The sequence below is a fragment of the Lynx rufus genome, unplaced genomic scaffold (genome assembly GCF_022079265.1).
Source record: "Lynx rufus isolate CCGP_SWC_20201006 ecotype Redwood Valley unplaced genomic scaffold, mLynRuf1.p SCAF_13, whole genome shotgun sequence".
NCBI lineage: Eukaryota > Metazoa > Chordata > Mammalia > Carnivora > Felidae > Lynx > Lynx rufus.
This window is the reverse complement of record NW_025814827.1, coordinates 52,431,724-52,457,593: the sequence shown is the minus strand read 5'-3', so window position 1 is coordinate 52,457,593 and position 25,870 is coordinate 52,431,724. Positions and strand designations below refer to the sequence as shown.

Here is a 25,870-nt window from a genome sequence, read left to right as displayed (position 1 = left end):
TTCAGGATTGAAAGAAATAAAAATTTAAAGTCCTGGTCTTCTGTGTTTTCACTTTTCTTTTTGTAGGTCGATGCTACTGATGCAAGCTATCCATCAGTAAATACATGTGTGCATTATCTAAAGTTACCGGAATATTCTTCAGAGGAGATCATGAGAGAGCGCCTGCTAGCTGCTACCATGGAGAAAGGCTTTCATCTCAATTGAGCTTTGAAATGGGAGACATCAGAGACTTATAAAATACTAGTGAAGCCTCTTGTGTTTGTGTGCAGAGAAGTATATGATCCTCTACGCTAATGACACTTGCCTTTATTTCAACCATTAAGGCTTTAAGAACACGTGGAATAAGTTGGTTAGCTGCTAATGACAAAACAAATCCTTTAACTACCCAGCCAGCAAGTATATAGCACAGAACACTGTGTGTTGCTACAAGGGCTTAGTGACTGGAAAAAGGTGGTCCTACTTGACTGTTCCAAAGAGCAGCTTCTCAGATCTTCAGTGTTCACTGGTAAATTTCTAACAGTGTATTTGTGTAAAGTTTGTCGTTTCATACTTCATACACTACAGTTGCCGTCACTGATCCCCGTTTTGCTGGCTTTTAAGCTACTTGGTCAAAAATCCTGCTTCTTTAAAACATAGTTAATGAGCATCTCAAGCTTTTTCTTTTCCTTTTTAATGATGCCTGCACTATCAGAGTATTCTAGTGTTCTCTCTCTTGTTTGGCATATAATCATGCACAACCTTTTTATTTCTTTGAGGTGGGAGTATATTTTTATTTCCTAAATGCCATACTATAAAGATCAAATTCTTAAGTGTGTTTGTGCAGCTCAAAGGTAAAGATATATTAAGGGGGAAAAAAAACACTGGTCTAGATGCAAGGCACACTTAAAGCAAGTTTTACTTTTGGTTGTATTTTCTTTGTATATTATAAACATTTATTTAACTTGTTGCAGTTTGAAGTAAAAAATTTCCAAAATGTATGCTCAACAATAATCATTAAAATGTTTGCAGCGTACAAAACTGTGTCATGTGACTATTTCACTGCAACGGTCAGACCTAAGAACTTAACCAGATAGTTTTTATTTTGAATCACGGAGATATAGTTTTTTGAAATTACTACATGAAGAAATGTATTTTTCTATAGTAAATACACTTACTGAAACTGGAAATCTAGGAGAAATCTATGTTCACATGCTTGTGATCCAACTGTTGTGTTCTGTCTTAAAGTATTCTTCAGCTGTGAATGGCCAAGTTATTTGTGTTAACTTTTTAAACACCAGATCTGCTATTTACCATTGTATCTGCAGGGATGTGTAGTTTAAGATTCAAGAATGATTTCTGAATGTTGTTAGTGTGAAAAGAAACCACCAGGATATGGCCATTTCCTGGTTTTGAAGAATGGCTTCTGTTTCCATTTTTCAAATTCTGTGATTTATCACATCTCTGCCCTTAGGTGAAAGAAACGTCAGTAGGACTGATTTAGACAGATGGCTTTTTTAGGAGTGAAAAGCATTTTTTTTGGAATTGCCCATTATTTACCTGTTTAAAAGGTACATACATTCCCTTTCTACATTAGAAGAGATATGTCCCACTATAGTCAATCATTTGAATACTGTTTTTATTCTCTGCATGAGAATGTTGTGACTATGTAATCAGTGGCAGCATTTAAATAATTCATCTTATTGTGAGTTTCACAGTTCTGAGAATAAAAGTTAAAATAAAACACAATAGCAATATTTAAATGTATGACCTATGCTTTAATCCAAAAAATAGTCGTGGTGATGGTCTCAATAAAGTCATGGATACATGACTAAAACTTTATTCTAGTGATAGAGTTAAAATCCAGTTTATGTGCTTAGTATTGCCATTTATTTAAGTCTGTAAAATGTCTGTCAATACCCAGCTTTTACCAAGACTAATCTATAATCTAGTACAGGGGTCAGCAAACAATAGCCTGCTGCTTACTTTTGTATTGCCCATGAGCTAAGCATGGCTTTAAAATTTTTAGGTGGTTGAAAAAAAGCAAAAAAAGAACAATATTTTATGATGTGAAAAATTTTTGAAATTCAAATTTCAAAAGTCAAAATTCAAATGAAATTTCAAATTTATGAAATTCAAATTTCAAATGTCCATAAATAAACTTATTGCAACACGGCCATGCTTGTTCATTTATGTATTATCTATGATTGTTTTTACACTGCAATGGCAGAACTGAGGTTTTGTAGAAACCACATGACCCACAAAGCCTAAAATATTTACTCTCTAGCCCTTTGCAGAAAAGGTTTGCTGAATCCTGGCATAGCACATTGCTGTAGCGTGTAAAACCGATGAGTCTTATATATTCAGTAAATGAAATGTTAGGAGTCAAGGTACAGCTGACCAATCTGAGACATAAATTTCATGAGTGTGAAAATCACTTAAAGCTGTTCATCACGGTTCAGCAATAAACCTGAAGCAAGATGACACAGCCTAGAAGGACAGATAGCCACATTACAGTTGACTTTGCATGGGTCAAGTGTTACGAGATATCTACTAGGGTCTCCACGTATACTGGATTCTTCAGCTTTCTTTTCTGTGGTATCTACCTAGTATTTTTTTTTTTTAATTGTTATTCTCTAAAGGTACTGAAATCTGTGCCAAGATGTTATTCAAGTGCTATTTTGGTGTGACCTGAAAATTAATTTTGTTCACTCCCTAGTTACTTCTGGTGTACCAGTTTCAGCAGTTACCTGAATGTGCTGCTGATTAAGTGCCTACCAACTAGGACAGTGTTTCCCAACTAATATGTCTTAGAAAGACCTCCAAAGCACTTTCATCTAGGCTGGGCTTTCCCCAGACCTTGGCTACTTAATGCAAAGGTATCGGATCAATACACATTGTTCTGGCAGGTCAGAAGACTTTCTTCTGCTTTTCTGAATGGGTCTAAACCAACTCAGGTTTGCTTTTAGAATCCATTATTGACTGGTTGCTTGGATCTTTATAGATGCAAACTTTAAATATGTAAGTAGATTTTTAGAAACAAAGACTTAAACCCATACACACATACACAAAAACAGTACTGAATGAATCATCAGTGCCTGGAATGTCCATTTATGTCTTCTTTTGGAGAACAGTATTGTAGATGAAAGAACTCCTGGAATTCCATAGGATGGCACGATATCTTAAAGTACCATGATTATATTTGTTTCCTCCATTATTTCTGCCTTTCTACCCTATATGCACATAAACATGTTTTCTACCTAAGACAGTTCTGTGTGCTCTACTGAGCAGCAAAAACATCTAGAAAAGTTGAGAAGGATTAGGTCATTGGTTTTCTATGTTGACTAAGTTCTCTTTGCTTCCAGACATGTCAAGGAGTCAAAGGAATAAGATAGGGAGTGGGGGAGAAGGCTTCATATCATGCCAACCTGAACAGAGATACTCTCTTGCATTCTGTTTTTAGACTTTGAACTAAAGTAAACTTCATTTACAAATAAGTTTACTAATAAGACAAACCATTTACAGCATAGCCTAAAGTATGGTTGTAAGGGCTCTCCTTTAATGTATAACCACTCAGTTTTTGGTAGTAACATTATAAGTGAATCAATTACATGACGACATTGTAATTACCAAGTGCCAATAAAATGGATATTAGGCTTTTAGAAACTGGCAAATCAAATTTAATTCTCGATTTTTATTAGGTACACAATTCAGTGAAGTTTGGACTTAAGACATTTTAAGGAAAAAGCATTCAGAAAACATTCAAAGTGCTCTGTGTTTAGAACTTTATTGGCTGATAGTTGTCTCATGTTCTTCTCATGCTGCTATCCTGAATTAAATATACAAAGGAAAGCAAAGAACAAAAAAGATACCCTCAGAACTCAACAAAAGTTGAACAAGTGGGGAAAAAATGCTTATGGTTAGAAAATAAAATTTGTCTCTTAGAGAAAAATTTTCTTTGTACACCATATTTTAAAATACAGTTTGTTTTCCACTTAGGAACTGTGGAAAACACCTATATAAAATGTCTTTGGAAGGGTACCCCATTTTGCAGGGTACAGTCTTGCAGACTTTTTGGGCTACAGATGTAAAGAGGTATTCCATGGTATTCTCACTTCCACAAGTTGATGTTGTCTGGCGGAGACTTCCATTATTCAGCTTTCTGACATTTTATCAAGAATGAGTAGAGGGGCAAGAATTCTTGCCCGATTCGTTTCCACAATGCAGCCATTCAACACCATCTCATCCAAAATAATGTGTACTTTATCCAAATTAAACATTATCTAAGTTCACATTAAGGAAATTAGTTCTAGAGATACAAAAATGTTATTAACATTAACATGTAACACTAAATAACTTAACCACTTAGCCTATAATTTTTCCCATGTAAATTAGTCTAAGCATGAAGTATTGTTTATTTTACAGAATTTATGAAATTAGATTTAAAATTGGTGTCTATTTTAGAAATTATTACCTTAATGTACACATGCACACCCAGTTTCATCCTGGTTAAGCTAATTGGCCTATGTGCACAGAAATGGAATAGCTATACCTTTTAGCCAGAGGGAAAGTGAATCTACTATGAACTAGAGAATAAAGTAAGTGACATTGGCAAGAAGGTGACGGACAAGAACAGTATTGTCTTCCCAGACAATAATAACCTCAACAGTAATAGCCACGATTTATGGACTACTCATGTTCCAGGCATTGTGTTGTTTTACATAATTTTTTCAGTCTTCTCTACAACTCTATGGTATAAATGTTACACATTATCCTCATTTTGCATGGAACAAATAGGCTCAGAGCCATTGTCCAAGGTCACATGGCTGGTAATTGCCAGGAGCTGGAATTTACGTCCACAGCTTTGGCTTGATGGTTCTGCTTCTACACTTCTCAGGAGAGGCCTGAGGCTACTGAGTATATACCCTCCCTCAGCCCTAAATACTTCATCCAAAACCAAATGCTTTTACAAAACCTTATGTCTTAAGCTATCTTTTCTGTCGCGCTGAAGAAAAAAATAACCAAGAGTAGATATGAATGAAGGAAGCAAGTCAGTGCTGACTTAATTCCCAAGTAGATAAAAATTCTGAAATTCATGAGACTATCTTGCATAAATGAACAGTTCTAAAAATACTCATTTGAGAAATATGGAGCCACTTCCACTGATGTTCTTAGTGGAAAGTCAGTATAGCACATGGGGGAAGACGAACATGTTGTTAGACTACAATGTGTAGCTAATTGGAAGGAGCCAAGTTCTTCTCCCAGTAGCCCCTTCAGAGAACTGTTTTGAAAGGAGAATGGGAACTACAATGAGATGATGATAATAGTTGAATGGTTCTGAATTTTATACTTTAATAGCTTATTAATCCATGTCTTTAAAGAACATGATCCTGGTCTATTAAAAAAAAACAGCTGATTGAAACATTGTTTCAGATAGACAAACTTCAGTCAACAAATGAGTGATTTAAATGCACTAGGGAAGTTCATAATTAAATAGTGAACCTTGGCAAAGTGAATTGTTACCACCTGGTTTTTTTCTCAATAATTTCACATGTTCAAATCTATATTGTATTTGTTTAGTGAAGTACATCTACAGAAAATGATACAACCCTGTGAATGACTTTTAAGTTCCTATTAGGCTCTGCATTAATATCTCATTAAGCTCTGTGCAAATAGTCCTCTAGCAGAATAAACTGTTTTTGAGGAACCCATGGGAACTGTCCTTAAATGACCCAGAAAAGAAAAAAAAAAAAAAAAAAAAAAGCTTTACTCTGATATACCTATTAATAATGTCTTCCAATTATATAGATGATGATTGCTTTGTCCATGACCAAATTGGGACTGGAATACTAGGCCCTTGACTCCATCAGACCCAGAAGCCAGAACTTAGAAGCCAAAGTGGGAATGTCAGCTCAGTACAAAGTGGAGTTGGGGAGCACAGGGGGCTGCATGAAAAATGGCCTGCAGAATCCCCTTTTGTTTTCATTAAGGGCAATGAAAGCCTTGGTGCATTGAAAATGTGAACTCATCCAAGATGATTTTCTTGGAGAGAGGAGATCTAATTTTAATCTATTTGAGTTAGTTTAGGGATCAAGCTGAAGACTTTGGTAAGTAGATGATCTAAAATTCAGATGTCCCCTTGAGCAAGAAGCCACTTGTTTTGAAATTCAGATTAGAATTGCTGCTGAATCATATCAACCACTGACATCCTCACATTGTAAAGACAAGGTCTTTCAACAAGTCTGAATTTCCCAACATCCTAGAAACATGAGTTGTTCAGTGAGATCACCCTGTACCGTGGGCATGTGACTGCCTGTCTGAGTATCTGGTTCAAACCCTTAATAACCATGTAGCTTTCTGGCACCATATAGGGAAAACACAGACCAAATCCAGTGTGAGGCAAAACCCTGAAAGCAGATTTCCACCTGGAATCATGTGACTCCTTTAAAATAAGAATCCAGCTGTTGTTTACATCTTGATTTGGTTTATAAGCAACTTGTACACACTGGTGAAGCCAAGAATAATGGCATTTGAGCTACATGTCAGGTGAGCAGGGACCAAAAAAAAGCCCTATAATGCAAAGCCCTGTGGCAATAAACATAGGCAAACATGCTTCAACCCTGACATCTCAAATAGGATGAAGCGACAAAGGCCCAGGCTGTTGGTCTATTACTGTGGTGAGCTGAGAAGGGACTTTTTCAAGAGGGTCCTAGTTGCGGGTTACACTAAACTTGACTGACTTAAAGATCCATCAGGCACTTGGTTTCCCCTCGTGGACACCCTGTGGTTGGAGCTGATGTGAACTACAGCCAGCCTCCTAAAGAGCAGATTCAGAAAGCCCCACTTTTTCCCAATCCTGAGACCCAAAAGCCTTGCTGAATTTCTATGTGTAATGTGGATTGAAGTGGAACATCTTAGGACCCCAGTAATATTAGTGCCACCTGAAACCAATTTTCTAATTAAAATGTTTCTGGTTCCCACATTGGAATTTTGGTCTCTGAATCATAAATCACTTTTTCAGTATGGTAATTTAACACCACTGTAGTGGTCTATTTATCCTTTAATAAGAGAAAACTGAGCAGCATACATTCAAATGGGACTTGAAAAGCAATTCTAAGGCAGAACTCAGCCTAGAAACTAAAATGTATAATTCTAGATTTTGGTCTTAGATCCCTTGTCGTCTTCCTTGGTTTCTCTTTCTTTCTTTCTTTTTAAGATCCTAGCTAACAAAGTTGTTGAAAAACTAAGTGGGGTGGGGAAAAAACTTGCTTTCCTGTTTATATTTTAATTCAGTATCCCATGAAATTAGGTAAACTGTGAAGGGCCTTGTGTTCATAAAATTCAAATATTATTCTATAGAAGACTCATGACAGTGCACAGTCCGGGATATACTCTACTGGTAATATAGTCTGCTGCTCACTTTTAGGCTTAGTATTGCCTCCTGTGAATTAGGCCACTGAAAAGGAATTTATCTTTTTTGTTTTGTTTGTTTTCAATAGGTTTTTCCTTAAAGACCCATTCATATTCTGAGAGCAACAATAAATTTTAAAATTTATATAGATTTATGTAAAATCACACAAATATGAAAGTCAGCTTTGGGTCAAATGAGCCTGTCCGTTTCTCTTGTTTTTTCCCCTAACACTGTTGCCCCTCATAACCCGCTGTCCCTATTTCTGAGTCAAACAGCTGGAAGCCGGAAGCGTGGAACAAAAGGAGTGGGCGGAAGGCAGGCAGACTTGGGCAGGTATAGTGGCGGATGGATATGGCATCGAAGGATGCAGAGAACGCACTTAGAGAAAATAAGGAAACGGCGAAGGCCAGTGAGAGTCCAGTGAGAGTCGGAGAAGTCCGGAGGGCAGACCTGTTTAATCTGGAACCTTCACATCCCTTTCCCAGGTAAATGGCTGACTCCCTTGGGGACTGTTCATCATTCTGAGACTCTTCACTCATGACAGCACTGACTGCAGCTCTCGTGCTGACAAGGTTTTGGCTCCCTTGCCCCTCAGGGCCTCCCCTTCCCAAAGACATACTCCCTGAGCCCACGGGCCAGCTCTCACCCCTTGCAGCCCTGCTTTCAATTTACATACCTTAAAAAGAAAAAAAAAAGATGTTTAGAAATTACTCAATGTGAACGCCACTCCTGGAGAGCACGCTCTTACGAAGACCGGCAGATAGCCTCATCATGTCCGACTCCTCCAACAGAAAACTAGGGTTTCCCCAAAACTTCTTTCCTACATCAGGAAAAACTTTGACAACACCAAGATAGCATGGTGACAGGCACTATATAAATGCCTTGTTAAGTCTTAAATCACCACAATCTCCAGATGATAACAAATTTTGTAAAAAAAAAATATATATATATATGTATATTTATAAATATACATATATATATATAAATATACATATATATATATATATATATATAAAATGTCAAATTTAATCTTCTAATTTTATAGCCATGGAGTCAAGGGCCCTGGAACCCAGAGACTGGTACCAGCTGTGTCCCAAAGTAGCCCTATGTTTTGGGACATGTCACAGAACCCCTCTGGGCTTTAGCCTTTTCATCTAAAAAATAAGGTTTTAACCTGATGATTGTGTAGTTTTCTTCTAGTTCCAAAGTACTCAAATCTTAGGACTCTAAATGTAACCTTCAGGAAGAGGGGAGCTAGTTCACTCCTATCTGACAATATCAAGCCATTCCTGATGTAATCACATACTCCATAATACCTCAAAAGAAATCTTTTGGTAATGACTTAATTTATTATTGTGACTTTCTGACAGAACATGGAGACAGTTTCAGTTTATTTAGAAGCTACTACTGTGGTGTTGGAGGGATTCCCTGGAGAACTTTGTTCTTCTTACCAGCATTTCCAAAGCCCCTGGTTGAACAAGTGCTTTTGTGATTTCTCATTAAATCAGTTTGAAATTATCTCCTAATCAGAGAAGCCCTATTCTGGTTTCTGGACCTCTAAAGGTGTTTGTAATTTTAGGATAGTAAGAAGGAACAAGAGGTTGATGCCCCACAGTGGGCTCTGGGCCCTAATCAGGGCCTGACTTCAAATCTTGGTGGTGCTGATTAGTGCTGCCTGGGTGCCTTCATTCCTCCAGGGAGCACCATGGTAGAAAATTAGCTGAGTCACAGAGAGTGCAAGCAGGATGCAGGGAAGCCCTTCCTTCTCCCCCACCCTCAACTGCGATAAAGAGGTACTTTCACATCACCCACATGAGCTTTAAGGTTCTAGAACTGCTCAGGCTTTTGGGTTTTAAGGACTTAGAAAATAAAGATTTATTTAAAAGATATTTTTGAATCAAGAAAAACATTCTGGATTCTAGGCCTACCCTATATTTATGGTATAGGTGGCACTGCAATATAAATAAGGATTCCAGCCTGTTCCCCAGCTACTATCCCAGGTTGTCTGTCATTCCTGCCCCCCCCCACCCCCACCCCCGCCAGTCCTGGGGTAAGGGTTGGGGAGAGGTCTATACCAGTCCTGCTAGCAGCAAGCTCAGGTATATGGGTACCCAGTGAGTTTTGGGGACCAAGGTAGCTGAAGGGTGGTCAAGAAGTGGATTGGGTACCTGCAGGCTCTGGATAAGCATCCTCACCCCATGGAGAGAGAGATGTTCCTGAAGGAGAGCCAGAGTATTGCCCTCTAAAGCACAGGACCCAGGAAAGGGACGCTAGTTGTTGAAGTCTAAAGATAGCACTCCTGGATTCTACTCTAGCCCAAATAAACCAAGGTCTTTAAGCCTCTTTAAAGGCACCAAATACCAAAAAGGCTGTTAAGGTTTTCTGTACATTCACACATACCGTAAGTATGCACTGAACTGAGGAGGAATTGGGCATCTCCCACACAGCACTGTTCACTGGTGCCATTCCCTATTTACCAAAGCAGGTGGAGACAGCTCCTTTGAATTATCACTTGTCTGGAGAATTCAGCAAACCTGGGGCTACATAGCTGAACACATCTGGAGAAGCTCATTAGCTGATTCCTAAAAACCATCTTCATTCACAGAATGGGAAGTCTTAAATAAGTCTACTAGAGTGATAGGGCAAACTTTCCCTAAAGAAGCAGGGCCTCAGGAATTCTCTGGCCAACATTTCAACCCAGCAGGTGGAGTAGATCGTGAAGAGTGTATAGGAACTTCTGCACTGCATGTGAATGATTTATGTCACTGACATGCTTGGTCCCAAGAGTCTGCCCCTCTTGACACTAAATGCAACACACAGTTTCCATTTAGTGGAAGGGTTTTCAAGAAGCCGGAATTTCTGTCCTGATTTCTTGTGCTTAGGCCATTTTTTAAAATCTCATCTGTCATGTTCTGTGATGTTAGTCCTACTAGAACAGGCCCATTCTAGGGCTTGTATACAAATGGTGCATTTTATTTCTCAAAGTCTAAACAGGTGGATTCTGGAAAGCTGCCCCATTCTTAAGGTGCTTCAGGCTGATAAAGCTTCTGGAGGAAAAGCTTGCAAGTAAAGGGCTTCTTGGGAATTCCATGAGGTTTTGACTTCCATCCTCCGGTTGCTGCACCAAAGCCAAGCCTAAAAACATGTCTGTTTCCTGTGGGCGGACGAGGAAAGCTTTCTTAAGCCCAAGCAAGCACAAAGATGGGTGTTCTGAGTGTTGGGAGAACCAGCTCCAGGCTGCAGTGATTATAAGTTGCTTGTTTTCAGCTTTTCAAGGCCTGAGGAAGCTTTCCTGGCACAGCAGACCTAAACAATGTTAGCTGCTTCAGCAGCTTCCTGGTTACAGGCTACCAGGGTGGTGATGCAGAACACCTATGGTCCTGCACAGAGAAGGGGGCAGGAAACTGAGGCTGCATCTCCAACAGGCTCCCTTGTCTTACTGTTATGAAACTGGCATGTAGCTGTCTTCCCTGGACCCATGATAGTTAAAAAAAAAAACAACTATGTATGAGGCAGACTAAAGACATGGGTTTTAATTAGATTTTTTTTCAGATGGCTGAGGGTGGAAATCTTTTAAAAATGTTAATAGAAGACAGGTATCTCATATCCTACCTGCCCTGCTACCCGTTCCACTTTTAGGCCACCAGAAGTCCATGTGAAATTATGCCTGGAGCAAAGGCATACACTGCCAGGTCTGGAAAGACTTAGTTCCCTTCTCTTACCGACGCAAAATTCCTAATCTTTCAGGTGGATATGCCTAAGTAATTCCTAAGGCCAGCAAAATGTCAGTTAGTCAGAGGTACATCTGCAACTAACCTTGTAAGTTAATTGTATTTCAATTAAAAAAAAATAAGGTAGAAAGGAAGGGAAGGCAAAAATGAAACTAAGTAAAATAGAGGGAAAGAATACAAACTGTGTGCCTTGGTGTGGAAATTAAATTTGAACAAGAATGCTGGAGCTCAGGGCACCTGGCTGGCTTAGTCAGAAGAGCATGCGACTCTTGATCTTAGGGTTGTGACTTTGGGTGTAGAGATTCCTTAAAAATAAAATCTTTAAGAAAAAAGAAAAGAGAAAGAATGGTGGAGCTAATGACTTGGAGCTAGGCTATACCCCAGAGGGTTATAAAGACAAACCCGTCTCTACCTGTAGTTAGTACGTAAGACACATCAATACAACAAGTTCAGCTATAATACGTACTCTGTTATATCTGACTCACTTTAATTTTCTGAACTTCTAGACCAGTTAGACTCTTTCTTCCTGTTCTAGCTGTAAGGTAACTCAGCTCACTTAGAGTCATGGCAACATCAAATACTAAGGCCGAGAGGGAATTAAAGCTCTTCTAGCCTAATTCTCTTATTTTGAAATAAAGGGGTTATGTGTCTTGTCCAACACATATAGTTTGGTGGCAGGTTTGAAAGCAGAACTTGGGTTTCTGTACTCCTAATGAAGTATCTTAACAGCTTTTGCCATCTTCCTGATGATTTTTTAAATCAAAAGGCATTTTTATTATTCCCCTGTATAAGAGGAAGAGATTTATTGTGAGTTGCTTTAAAGGGCTTAGTTAAAATGGAATGTAACATGCTGAATAAAAATAACACCTTAATACACGGCCTGGTCTTGGGTGTCCTAGGTCAAAGGGAGCATAGATTTAGGTCACTCACCACTAGAGGGCACTCAGATTTTCTCAGTCAATTTAAAGAGGCTCCCAGATACAGCCTCCAATTTGTCATCAACATGATGACATTTTCTATCAACAGTAAACGCTAAATGGCCATTTCCCCCAAATATACCAGTCTAATGGATATGTGTGTGGTATAGATATATATATCTATATCTATGTAGATATAGATATATAAACGTTATAATTAATATATATTTATTTTAATGTTACTATTCTAGATTTAAGCCTGATGTTTTCCCAGTGGATTCTTTCATTTATTGTTTTCAAATGGTATGCAGATTTTTGTAGTAAAAATTAACTTAAAAAGTCCACTTGCTTCTCAGAGTACTTACAAAGCCCAGGTGGCCCTGCTGAAATCCACAGGTCTGCAGTATTTGAAGCAAATAATATTTATTTGAGGAGGCCCTGGCATACTTTGATTTAAAAGGGAGAAGAAAGTGAAGAAAAGGAGAGCTTTCTCTGCTATAAAAGTAAATGGATACAAGCCAGGCAATTTCTTTAACCCTCCATTTTATCATCCTTGAAGGCCTTATTCTGATCACATGGGGGATTTCTGGAGATTTATACCTGGAGCCATGAAAATCCATTCTCTCTAGGAGGACCAAGCACTTTCTGGCTGTGTTAGATTCTGGAAAGGTCTATTCTATATGCTTAAAAGAAGTTACACTATTATATATCAGTTATTATCAACTATTACCATAGTATTGCCATGTCTGAAAAATAGAAAAATCATAACAAGAATTATCTTTGTAAAAAAGGGCAGGGTTGTTTCTGCAAAGCTGCTACATACCTCTGACTACCTTGTTGGTTGTTGATGATCGGCATACTGGATTCTGCTGAATTGTTTTCCTGACCCAGGGCACTTACCTGATCAGGACTAGCCTGTGCTTTGCCAAGTACTGAGGAAAACCTGGCTCGTGGCTTTGAAAAAGGATACATCTAATTCACTCTGGAAAAGAGAAAAGAGTACAAGGATGAGAATGAGCCCCTGGGACACGTGCGCTTAGCAGTTAGCAGCTGCCCTGGCCACAAGCCGGGGAGCAGGTGGGGGACGCAGCTCTGTACATAGAAGCGTGAGAGCAGGAAGGCTCGGAGTCTGGGCTTGTGCTTTCTTTAAGAAGAAAAACAGGCTGCAGTTTAGAGGAATTTTGCCAACCAGAACAATTCATCTTTGAAAGGTAGAGGGACTAGACTAACTCAACCTGTTCAGATGACGTGTAGCTAATTTGATATGTGTATCAAAAGCCTTAATAATATGAATAATATGCATACCCTTTGAATCCATCAGTTTTATTTCTAGAAGTTTATCCTAAGGAGATAATTAGATAACAGCATAACAATGTGTGATCGGATGTTCAGGGTAATGTTGTTTATAGTAGCAAATTATTGAAAACAAGCTAAGTATCTATCAAGGGGGGACTAGTTAAATAAATTATAGCAGATCCACAAATGAGGATACAGATATATAAGTACTGAAATTGTTAAATAAAAGCAAGTTACAACACGGTATATTCAGTATTATCCCATGGATATATGTATATGTAAAGATAGATACAGATATAGTTGGATATAGACAGATACATAAAGTTTAAAAGGAAATGTACCTAATAGTATCTATCAGTAGTTCATGAACTTACTCATGATCTTCTCCCCTTTCTTTTTGCTTATATGTATTTTTAATTTTTTTTAGTGATCATAGATGTTTATATCATAAAAAAGTTGGGGTGCTTGGGTGGCTCAGTTGGTCAAGCATCCAACTTCCACTCAGGTGGTGATCTCACGGTTTGGGAGTTCGAGTCCTGTGTTGGGCTCTCTCTTCAGATCTTCTGTCTCTCTCTCTCTCTCTCTCTCTGTCTCTCTTTCTCTCTGTCCCTCCCCTGCTCATGCTCTCTCTCTCAAAAGTAAATAAACATTTAAAATAAAAGTCATAGAGGGAGAAAAAAGTAAACAGAGTTAAATTTGTATCTGGAAGGACTTCGGGTTTGTCAAGATGAAGGACTGAAAATGCTGAGCCCACCTCAACAGCCACTGTCCTCTCTTGCAAAACTGCCTCCGTTGAAGCTAACTGGGTTGGCTTTTTGTTTTGAAACGTGATGCTGAGATGCTTCCTTCAGCCCAGACAGCATGAGACTGATCTCCAAATTTAAGATTTGGAAACTAAGATTAAAAATAGCCTCAGAAAGAATGTTTAAAACTCACAAACCTAAAAATAAATCTTAGATGACAAGGCATTCTTTGAGTGGGACAGATTCTATTTTCTTTCCCATAGTATTCTTTTCCCTCCGCTTTTCTCTCCTTTCTGCTACTGTCATCCTAAACTGAGTCATCTCCCAGTACTGTCCGAGTCCTGTGTAATCACCAGTTTACATTAAATTCTAATCTTCACTTCTGTGGTTTATGTGGTCAATGACTCTCTTCCCAGAATTACAGCAAGAATTCAGCAATGTGCTATTTATTCTCAGTCACTGAATATACTAATAATAATAATTTCAAAAACCTTAGCAATGATAGCCCTTGTACTCACTCTTATCATCCCAGGTTTAAAACATTACTCTTTTGAGAAATGTTATTCTTCTTGATAGGTGTTGCCTTAAAATGGCTGAACATGGCCAGCTCTGAATCACAGACCCTGACTTGCAAACCAATCTGTCTTAAGAGAGTGGTAGTCAGGGGGGCCTGGGTGGCTCAGTCAGTTAAGTGTCTCCTGATTTTGGCTCAGGTCATGATCTCACTATTCGTGAGTTCGAGCCCTGTGTTGAGCCCTGCTTCAGGCTCTGCACTGATGGTGTGGAGCCTGCTTGGTATCCTCTGTCTGCCTCTCTCTCTGCCCCTCCCTCTCTCTCCCTCCCTCTCTCTCTCTCTCTCTATCTGTCAAAAATAAATAAGTAAGTAAGACAGTGTTGTCAGGATTAAGCAGGAGCTAGAGCTGTGCTGTCTACTATGGTAACCACTAGCATCATTGTGGTAAATTAAATGAATTAAAATTAAATTCCTCACTTCCTCCTTTACAGTAATCACATTTCAAGTTTTGAAAAGCCATACATGGCTAGTGCCTACTGTACTGGATAACACACGCATGGAACAATTCTATTGCTGCAGAAAGTTATACTGGTCAGTGCTGATTTATGGCATCCTCTCCAAGCAGTCAATACAAACATGGAGTTTAAAGCCAGCCTCAGCCCCTGTCTCCTCAAGGCCAGTCTGGAAAGGCCTGACTCCTTGCCATCTTCCAGCTTCAGCACTACTTCTTTCCTAACTAGATGCACTGCCATCCTGCAGGCCACGAGGCAATTCCAAGATCCAACCCCTGAATGAGGAAGTGGCTGACAGTTAGCCTCATGCATTAAGTTAGTGGGTCTCAAATTTAAATATGCATCAGAATCATACAGAAGGCTTGTTAAAACACAGATTGCTGAACCTCAACCCAGAATTCCTGATTCAACAGTTTGAGGTGGGCCCACAATTTGTATTTTTAGTAAGTTCCCAGGTGATGTTTATGTCGCTGGGAACAACACTTTGAAAACCACTGCACTAAGGCAATGAAGACAGGCTAGTTGATTGTCCCATGCAGAAGGAATTTGCCAAACAATTCTGGTATTAGGAGTTAGGCTGAAGATACAACTTCTTAACATGAGTTTTGCCCTTAGCAGGCTTTAGTGAACTCAATATTACTTATTATGGAGATTTCACTCACTGCCTCAGGAAGAAGCAGCCTAGAAACAGTTTCTTCCAAATCCTTTTATTTAAAAGCAAAATGAAAGAAGGGTGCCAGGGTGGCTCAGTCGGTTAAGCATCTGACTTGGGCTCAGGTCATGATATCATGGTTCGTGAGTTCGAGCCCCACATTGAGCTCTGTGCTTCCAGCTCAGAGCCTGGAGCCTGCTTTGGATTCTGTGTCTCCCTCTCTATCTCTGCTCCTCCCCTGCTCATGCTCGTGCTCTGTCTCTCTCTCTCAAAAATAAATAAACATTAAAAAAAAATTTAAAGCAAAATGAAAGAAACATAACAACTTTGAAAACTCAGCTTGTGCCACTACTACCTCTCAAGAATATCTAACTAAGGCTCAGGAAGGCCTATGGGAGCAGAGTAAAACACCTTCACTGATTCTTTTTTTTTTTTTTAACATGTGCTCTTTTGTTAAAAATGTTTATCAGGGCGCCTGGGTGGCTCAGTCGGTTAAGCATCCGACTTCGGCTCAGGTCATGATCTCGTGGTCTGTGAGTTCAAGCCCTGCATCAGGCTCTATGCTGACAGCTCAGAGCCTGGAGCCTGCTTCGGATTCTGTGTCTCCCTCTCTCTCTGACCCTCCCCCATTCATGCTCTGTTTCTCTCTGTCAAAAAAAAATTTTTTTTTAATGTTTATTTTTGAGAGAGAGAGAGAGAGAGAGAGTGAGAATATGAGCAGGGGAGGGGCAGAGAGAGAGAGAGGGAGAGAGAGAATCCCAAGCAGGCTCCACACTGTCAGCACAGAACCCAACTCGGGCCTTGATCTCAGGAACCATGAGATCATGACCTTAGCTGAAATCAAACTAAGATGCTCAAAAGACTGAGCCACCCAAGTGCCCCAGTAAATCCTTACACTTGTGGTCAACTGATTTTTAACAAGGGTGCAAGACAATTCACTAAGAGGGCGGTGGAGAACAGTCTTTTCAACCAATGGTGTTGGGAAAATTGGATAGCCACATACAAAAGAATGAAGTTAGACCCCACTTCATAGCATATACAAAAATTACTCAAGCTTTTCCAATCTGCCATCTGGAACCACCACCAGGATGCAGATTTTCGTGAAAACCCTTATGGAGAAGATCATCACTCTTGAGGCTGAACCCTCAAATACAACAGAAAATGTGAAGGCCAAGATTCAGGATAAGGAAGGCATTCCTGGTCATTAGAGACTGATCTTTGCTGGAAGCAACTGGAAGATGGATATGCTCTGACTACAACTGCAAAAGGAGCTCACTCTTCATCTTGTGTTGAGACTTTGTGTGGTGCTAAGAAAAGGAAGAAGTCTAAACACCACTTCCAAGAAGAATAAGCATAAGAGAAAGAAGGTTAAACTGGCCATCCTGAAATACTGTAAGTTGGATGAGAATGTCAAAATCAGTCCCTTTGTCAGGAGTGCCCTTCAGATGAATGTGGTGCTAGCCACTTTGACAGACATTATGGTGGCAAATGTTGCCTGACTTATCGCTTCAACAAACCTGAAGACAAGAAATTGTGTATGGGTTAATAAAAGACACAGGAGTAAATCTTCATGACATTAGGGAACTGTGAGATCATGACCTGAGGTGAAATCAAGAGTCAGACGCTGAACCAACTGAGCCACCCAGGTGCTCCAAAGCCTTTTTAGACATAACACCAAAAACATAAGCAACAAAAGAAAAATTAATTGAACTTCATCAAAATTAAAAATTATTGTAATTCAAAGAACACTATCAAGAAAGTGAAAAGAAAGCCAGTGAAGGGGAGAAAATATTTTTAAATTATATCTGATAGGTACTCATATTAAGTTAGTTCAATCAAATAGATTTGTTTTTGTATTCAATCAATTCCCTCAAAGAGATTTGTATTCTGAATATAGAAAGAACTCTTACAACTCAACAATAAAAAGACAAATAGTGCAAGCGAAAAATGGGCAAAGGATTTGAAGACTTTTTCTCCAAAGATATACAAATGGCCAATAAACACATGAAAAGCTCCTCAATGTTTGTTGTCCAGTAGTCAAATGCAAATCAAAACCACCATTGATTGGCCTCTATACCACTTCATACCCACTAGGATGGCTATAATCAGACAGATAATAACAAACTTTGGTAAGAACATGGAGAAATTAGAACCCTCAACCACTGTTAAAGGGAATTTAAATCATGCGGCCACTTTGGAAAACAGTTTGGCAGTGCGTCAAAATGTTAAACATGGAATTACCACATCACCTAGCAATCCCACTCCTAGGTAGACTAAAACTATGATGCCACACAAAAATATTTACACAAATGTTCAAAGCTGCATTATTCATAAGAGCCAAAAAGTATCAATAACCCACATATACATCAACTAATGAATAAATAAATATGTGGTATATCCATATAGCAGAATATTAATTGGCAATAAAAAGGAAAGAAGTACTGATACCTGATACAACATGGATGAATCTTGAAAACATTATGTTAAGTAAAAAAAACCAGTCACAAAAGACTACATATTATACAATTCCATTTACATGAAACGTCTAGAACAGGCAAACCTATAGAGATAGAAAGTAGACCTGGAGCAGGTGGAGGGGGATCACTGGGAAGGAAATGCTAATAGGTATGGTGTTTGTTTGGGGTTAGGAAATATTCTAAAATTGACTGTGTGGTGGTTGCACAACTCATGTAAATACTAAAACCTATAAACTTTATTTTAATTAATTTCTTTTTTAAGATTTTATTTCTAAGTAATGTCTACACCCAACATGGGGCTCATACTCACAACCTGGAGATCAAGAGTCACACGCTCTACCTACTGAGCCAGCCAGGTGCCCAAAAAAGGCCTGCATGCTTTAAATGGGTGAGTTTTGGGGTATGTAAATTATATTTCAATACAGCTGGGGTTTTGTTTTGTTTTGTTTCATTTCATTTTTTTAAAAAGGGGTTTTGGGGAAGGAACTCATGTGTTCCTTAAGGGGAGTTGGTTTTGACCATCAAAGCAAGGGTTTGGATAGAAATGATTCCTAAACTAAAAAGGGTCCTAGTGCTTTAGGAGGGAAAGCAAAAGAAAAATAAGAGAGGGAGAATAAATTAAATAGCAAAGTCTCTTAAAAGAAAGACATGAGGTTCTCAGTCTTGCAGAACTAAGTCTTTATAAAGATCTAAGGCACACATAGGTTTGTAACACTTTGATGAGCCAGAAGGAAAGGTAAAGAAAATGTGGCCTCATTTGAGTTTTAACTTTTGCACATTGAAGTTCTATATTAACATGTGTTCTTGATATAGACCTATTTCTGGGAAGTTGGGTTGAAGACAAAAACCATTTTTTTAGTTTTTAGACTTACCACGCGGCTGAAGTATTCATCTAAAACTTCCACAAAGTTATGGATGAATTCATAAATTGCCATCTCATTCTAAAATAAAAAAGGAAGGGTACAATTAGTTTTAGTATAGCTCATGTGGAAATTGGACACTGACAAATATTCAGAATGGTTCTATGACTCACTTGTTGGAAAGACGCTTATCGGTAGGGGAAATGTCAAAAATCTTAACCTCTAAGATTTTAAGTTCATAATGAGTTTAGCTGGACTGAAACCAGACCGAGTCTAGTGTTTAGGGTTTTGAGCACTACTCCCTGACCTCGTCATCAAGTGGCTGAAGCAGTTTTTCAGGATCTTCTTGCCACTACTTTTCTGTTTGTGAAGATGGGGAAACTACCTCAAGGTTTGGTTCACACATAAAAAATAATCAACTTGAGATTTCCAAGTATTTTAGATCTTAAACAGTTTTTCAAGGATTCAATAGCCACAGGTACTGTTGATCTGGGACTGACATTTCTGGAAAGGTGAACTAAATCTGAGGAAATTCAATCACAACACAACCATATTTATCATTTGCTCTGGCTTCTTGTATATGAGCCTATATTTAACGCTACAACTGACTGGCCTGTACACATGTCTAAGCTGCCCCAGTGTGCCACAAAGAACACGGTAGGACATTGGTATTGCTTAGGGTTGAGGAAGGCATTCTGTGGTTTTGTGCTTCCCCACAAGCTACTCATCTAATCCAAGAAAAATCCCAGGTATTTCTTTTCCACACAGCTTTCCCTAACCTTGACAGAAACCAAGATCCTTCAAGAGTCAAGATAATTCTTAGGTAGGCAAGTAGGAAGGAATATATCAATTTACGGAGGAATAAAAATCAGACTATTATTCTTAGTTTTCTTGCATTTTCCATAGGCTCGTCTCTTATCTTACCTCAGTGTCATTAACTCCAACCACAATGAAGAGAGCTGCATACTGTCGATAAATCAGCTTAAAATCCTTAAATTCAATGAAAGAGCACTAGAAAAAACACAGATATTAATTGCTATAGTTGACAAGTATTTTTAATTTTTTTAATGTTTATTCATTTTTGAGAGACAGAGTCAGAGCATGAGCAGGGGAGGGGCAGAGAGAGAGGGAGACACAGAAGCAGAAGCAGGCTCCAGGCTCTGAGCTGTCAGCACGGAGCCTGACTCAGGACTTGAACCCACAAACCACGAGATCATGACCTGAGCTGAAGTCGGACGCTCAAATGAATGAGCCATCCAGGTGCCCTGACAACAAGTATTTCTTCAAAATGGCATGCATAATTTCTAGGTTCTGATTTCAGTATTGGGTCAACACATTCCTAGAAATCTACAGTTTAAAAATGTTAAACAATCTTTGTTGGTTGCCTCTTCACAATATTCAGGGGACTATGGAAGCATCTCTAACGGGAGGCAGAGAAGGGGTCTAGAAAAAAAGGCTCTGAGCATCCACGTGGGTTCCCCCTGAACTCCTTCTCATTCCTTTGCTTTGCTCTGTGTGGAAGTCAGCAGGCAAAGGTACCAGACTGCCCCCAACATGAAAATAAGCCAACATGACAAAGATTTTCTTCTTTCCATTTCCACTAGGCTCTTTTGGAAGCAATCAGAGGTTTAGTTTTGTCCTATTTAATAGCCAGTGAACAGCCAAATATACACGGCATACATACATGTATGTATCAAGAAAAATCTTGATTTCTTTTTTCTAGACCCATGAAAAGAATCAATGTAGACTCTTTTATAAATTATTTAAAATCTTGGCTTTTGTGGGGCAGATGATAGTCAAAATCTCCCATTGTAAACATTGCTTCCTAGGAGTTAATAACTAGTTTACCACCACTGACTTGTGGATAAAACAACTCCCTCCCCATTCATCTCTCTCCTACATCCATTGTACAAAGGGTGTTGGGAAGGCACCGGGTAGACAGAAATTGGACAGCAGGCTAACAGCACATTGTTGCCCTTTCTTTGGACTGTTGGGTGTGCTTGACCAAATGTGATTGAACATGAACTCATGAACTGTATGGCTTTTTGCACTGGCATAATCGCTTTTGGTGCCCGAATTGCTCTTGGTGTACCTGGAGATGAAGTGGTAAGTTTTAATTGTGAAATTTCTTCCATAGGAAAGTCATTTGAGAATCTAAAATGGAGGCATTTGAGGCTCTTATTTTTTTTTTTTTTAAATTTTTTTTTTTTTTTCAACGTTTATTTATTTTTGGGACAGAGAGAGACAGAGCATGAACGGGGGAGGGGCAGAGAGAGAGGGAGACACAGAATCAGAAACAGGCTCCGAGCCATCAGCCCAGAGCCTGACGCGGGGCTCGAACTCACGGAGTGCGAGATCGTGACCTGGCTGAAGTCGGACGCTTAACCGACTGCGCCACCCAGGCGCCCCAGAGGCTCTTATTTAAAATTAGGATAGGGGCACCTGGGTGGCCCAGTCAGTTGAGCGTCTGACTTTTGAATTCAGCTCAGGTCATGATCCGAGGGTTGTGGGATCAAGCCCCATGTCGGGCTCTGCGCTGAACATGGAGCCTGCTTGAGATTCTCTCTCTCTCTCTCTCTCTCTCTCTCTCTCTCTCTCTCTCTGTCCCTCCCCCTTTCTCTTTCTCTCTCAAATTAAAAAAAAAGAAATAAAATTATGATAAAAGAAGTACAGGACCATTCTGCAGCTTTTGTTCACTGTAGAGCCAGTGTGATTTCTGCTCAGTTGGATCTTTCAAGGAAATACATCCTTGTTGAAAGAACTAAAGAACATTTTTCAAAGCCTCTCAGGAGTTTCTGACATACAACAACAACAACAACAACAACAACAACAACAAAAAGACAAAACAACAGCAACAACAACAAAACAATGAAGTACCTTTGTGGATAACATAAAAACTAAGCTGAGATTGTGTTACTTCAGTGCCTAATTATCCCAAAGCCCAGGGAGTTCCTTTTAAAATCTAAAATAATTTAGAATGCTTCAAAATTATGTAACATATATTCATTCCAAAGCATGTATTTCCAAGGGTAACCTATCAGTGAAAATAGTGCCTGAAATTGTGCAGCGCCTGCATTCTGCAGAAAGATTCAACAGGAATACTTCTGGAGTTTGTTTATGTTTACTTAAAGTATGTGGCTATTAACACGGCCCTTTAATAGTTTCTGTTCCCTTTAGACAACTAAATGAGGCGGTGTGTGCCATGGCAGGCCAAAGTGGTAATTCAAAGAGGACTCTGAGATGTTGAGACTGGAAAATCAATTTAGAAGCCAAGGGAAACACAGTTCCAACATGTAACTTCTGAGCACAGATGGACCTTAATATTTTAAGACTTAGCAGGGGTTCCCACAGGCAGCCTTTCTACATATGCTGTGAAATGGAGAAGTGGCAAAATTAATGGGCGATTTAAACAAGCTTTCTGATTTTGCTGCACTTTGTTCAGTGATTTTCAGTGGACTCAAAGTTTAGGACCTGGATTCAGTAACTATCCAAGTAAACTTCTTTGTAAAAATGAGCTCAGTTTTTAAAATTCCTATTCGTTATTATTTTAATGATTTTATTTAACCTCAATTTTGACAGAATGGATAGATTTACTATTTTCTATTAATTTTTAACTTCCACTTACTCCATCTACATCATAACACAAGTTCCAATCAAATTTGTTGTTTTTTTATTTTATTTTTTAAAGTTTATTTATTTTTTATTTTTATTTTTTTTTGAGAGAGAGAGGAGACAGAGTGCGAGTAGGGGAGGGGCAGAGAGAAAGGGAGACACAGAATCCGAAGGAGGTTCCAGGCTTTGAGCTGTCAGCACAGAGCCCGACGAGGGGCTTAATCCATGAACCGTGAGATCATGACCTGAACTGAAATCAGACACTTAACCAACTAAACCACCCAGGCACCCCAAATTTGTTTTGTTTTTAAGTCACTAGTTCTAGTATTACGTTGGTGTTAAGTTTATAAAAATGATAAGCAGAAAAAAAATTACACTTCACGTGAGGATCATATTGTCATCCCCTGGCACCAAGTCTGTCTCGAGTGCTCACCTCTATATCAATCATCTGACCTTCGTCCCTTGGCTTAAAGAAAGCCACCTGCTAGAGGCACTCCTGAGAGTTGTAAGGGCTAAATTCATGTGAACAAAAAAAAAGAAGATGTCTATTAGCTGGAATAAATTTGAGCTGCCACTTCCACAGTGCATTGAGACAAATATGCTGGCCTAAATAAGAACTCAAGATGTTTCCTGGTTCTCCTTGTTTGTATTTTCCTTAAGGGGATATAAAGAGAGCTATGCTTCAGTCTTTATGTCACTTCATTTGTTATTGTCCCTAATAGCTATGGAAAGAATGTATTTCAAAGAAAACGATGGCCCTCGAGACTCAGTAATAACAGACCTGCCATTGACAAGTTGAATACAGAGATAAAAGAGAGAATCAGAAACTTACTTGCTCATTGGATCGGGAGAGACAGCTCCTTATGACTTCCGTTTCCAGAAGTGTACGCTTATTAATCTCCACATGTTCATAGTACTTAGAAAGTCGGGTCTGCCCTTGTTTATTCACCATGAGGAAAAATTTTATCATTTTTCCTGGCCAGTATTTTTCCGGATAGTTCAAAAGTTATGTCAAGGGGTATCTGAAACTAGAACCTGAGGGATGAAAGAACAACGAAAAGGTGAGATCAGTCCTCAAAGAATAGTATTAAATGTGTTCTACATATGAAGCAGAAGTAAATAAAATGTGATCTGATAATACTGATCTTTACTTCTATTAATTAAATGAGGTTTTAATAGGTAACTAAACATACATTTTCATTAGCTATCTTCCAAAACATAATTTTGAGTCTCCACAGTCCTTCTACTCCTATTTGTTCATTCGATTCATCATTTTTTTTTTTTTTTGGCGCCAACTATGTGTCAAGTACTAAGAGATTACAAAGAGGAAGAAGCAGTGATTTTTTTTTTGCAATGTTTAGAACATTTTTAAAATTTTTTAAACATGTTTATTTACTTTTGAGAGAGAGAGACAGGGCACAAGCAGAAGAGGGGCAGAGAGAGAGGGAATAGAACATTTTATTAAAGTACAAAACTGCTGGCATTAAGTGAAATAGAAAAACAGTAAATATTTACAGAAACATTGATCACACCACTCAAGTCATACACACGTAAAAATGCAGAAAGGTCTTAAAAAGTTCAGAAGTTGAAAATTATGGAGATTTCCCAAAATGGATAGAACTGCTCCCTGCTGAGTATGGCACTGAGTGAATGCCGTCCCCTACTTTCTGTAATCCAGTACTGCCTGGAAATGTGTTCCTTGGGAGATTCAGACTTGGAGCCATCCTGAGAGGACAAGTTAAGAGTTGACATAGGTCTAACTTGTGGTCTGATTTTCTTCATCCTACCGACTGTGTTGAGGTTATAAGGACACAGCCAGGCTATTTTTCTTCAGCTTCTGCTAATATTCAAGAGGATATGAAGAATATAAGCAATTTCTCATTGCTTGAGCAAAAATTCAGTACATGAAGGGCAGAGTGGAGGGTATTTGTACTAGAACTATAAAGTTCTGTCTGATGGAAAATTAAGAAGTAGTGATTTCTGATCTTCTGATCTTTACCCCTAGCAAAGGTCCCAGGTAGGTAAACAAGAAATAGCAGTACAAGGAGATGAGTTGTGATGGGGACAGGTATACGTCTATGGTACACAGAAGGGAGGGATAGGGAACATCATGGGAGAGTTGGAAATGGCTTCCCAGGGAAGGGGCATTTAAGCAAGATCTTGAAGAATGAGGGACTGTGGGGCAGAGAAAACAGGGGTAGCTTTGTAAAGTTCACTGCAGATGTAGTTCAGGGGGCAAGCATAATAGTTGCAGGAAATTGAGATGCTCACATAAAATAAAGTTGGCTTTAGAAGTCACACTAAGGAATGTGAACTTTATTTTATGGGCAGTGGAGACAAGATCTAGAGTGAACTTTTCTTTCCTCAGTGTTGGAAGCCATAGTAGTAATCTCCACTCTTTGCCAAAGTCCCCCCATAAGGCCCTCTAACAAGTCCTATGTAAGGTCCTACATCAAGCAATTTACATATTTTCTTTATTCTCACAAGTATCTGAGTCAGGTACTTGTGTTATCCCCATTCTAAGGCCAAGCAAATTGAAGTTTAGGGATGTTAAACACCCATAGTCTCTATATTACTTTGGGTCAGAAATGAGGTGCAGCTCAGAGGTCAAGCTCATGTACAGATCCCTGACACCTGCTAACTTGTCCTTATCACTCAAGGGTTCATGCTTGCAGTTTTATTTCTAACTCAGGTGTATTGAATCTCGTGCTTGTTCTTCCTATACTTATTCTGTATTTTGAAATGATCAGTGCAAAAGAGCACAATATTGACAATGACTAGTGCTCCTTTCTCTTCTTTTCTTCCCTCCCTCCCCCCCCCTCTTTCTTTCTTAAATTTTTTTTTCAACGTTTATTTATTTTTGGGACAGAGAGAGACAGAGCATGAACGGGGGAGGGGCAGAGAGAGAGGGAGACACAGAATCGGAAACAGGCTCCAGGCTCCGAGCCGTCAGCCCAGAGCCCGACGCGGGGCTCGAACTCACGGACCGCGAGATCGTGACCTGGCTGAAGTCGGACGCTTAACCGACTGCGCCACCCAGGCGCCCCGCTCTCTTTCTTTCTTGTTTTAATGTTTATTTATTTTCAAGAGAGAGACCAGAGCGCAAGCAGGGGAGGAGCAGAGAAAGAGGGAGACAGAGAATCCAAGGCAGGCTCCAGGCTCTAAGCTG

At 39.2% G+C, this 25,870-nt stretch overlaps 2 protein-coding genes and 1 pseudogene across 6 annotated transcripts in view; 2 read left to right on the top strand and 1 right to left on the bottom strand.

Moving 5' to 3' along the window:
• Positions 1-1,739, top strand: part of HECTD1 (HECT domain E3 ubiquitin protein ligase 1) — a 92,740-nt gene extending 91,001 nt beyond the window's left edge. For all 4 annotated transcript variants that reach the window (XM_047075568.1, XM_047075567.1, XM_047075565.1 and 1 more), the window contains exon 43: positions 67-1,739. In XM_047075568.1, the coding sequence (XP_046931524.1) occupies positions 67-204 (138 nt within the window). In that variant the 3' untranslated portion in view covers positions 205-1,739. The remainder of the gene's footprint in view (positions 1-66) is intronic.
• Positions 1,740-3,650: 1,911 nt separating this feature from the next.
• The window catches only part of AP4S1 (adaptor related protein complex 4 subunit sigma 1), a 50,900-nt gene continuing 28,680 nt past the window's right edge, over positions 3,651-25,870 (bottom strand). For both annotated transcript variants that reach the window (XM_047075578.1, XM_047075577.1), the window contains 5 exons: positions 23,534-23,736; positions 20,014-20,100; positions 19,102-19,170; positions 13,006-13,017; positions 3,651-4,259 (listed from right to left, as the gene is read on the bottom strand). In XM_047075578.1, coding sequence (XP_046931534.1) covers positions 4,131-4,259; positions 13,006-13,017; positions 19,102-19,170; positions 20,014-20,100; positions 23,534-23,671 — 435 coding nt within the window. In that variant the 5' untranslated portion in view covers positions 23,672-23,736 and the 3' untranslated portion in view covers positions 3,651-4,130. The remainder of the gene's footprint in view (positions 4,260-13,005; positions 13,018-19,101; positions 19,171-20,013; positions 20,101-23,533; positions 23,737-25,870) is intronic.
• Positions 16,652-17,345, top strand: LOC124508883 (ubiquitin-40S ribosomal protein S27a-like; annotated as a pseudogene).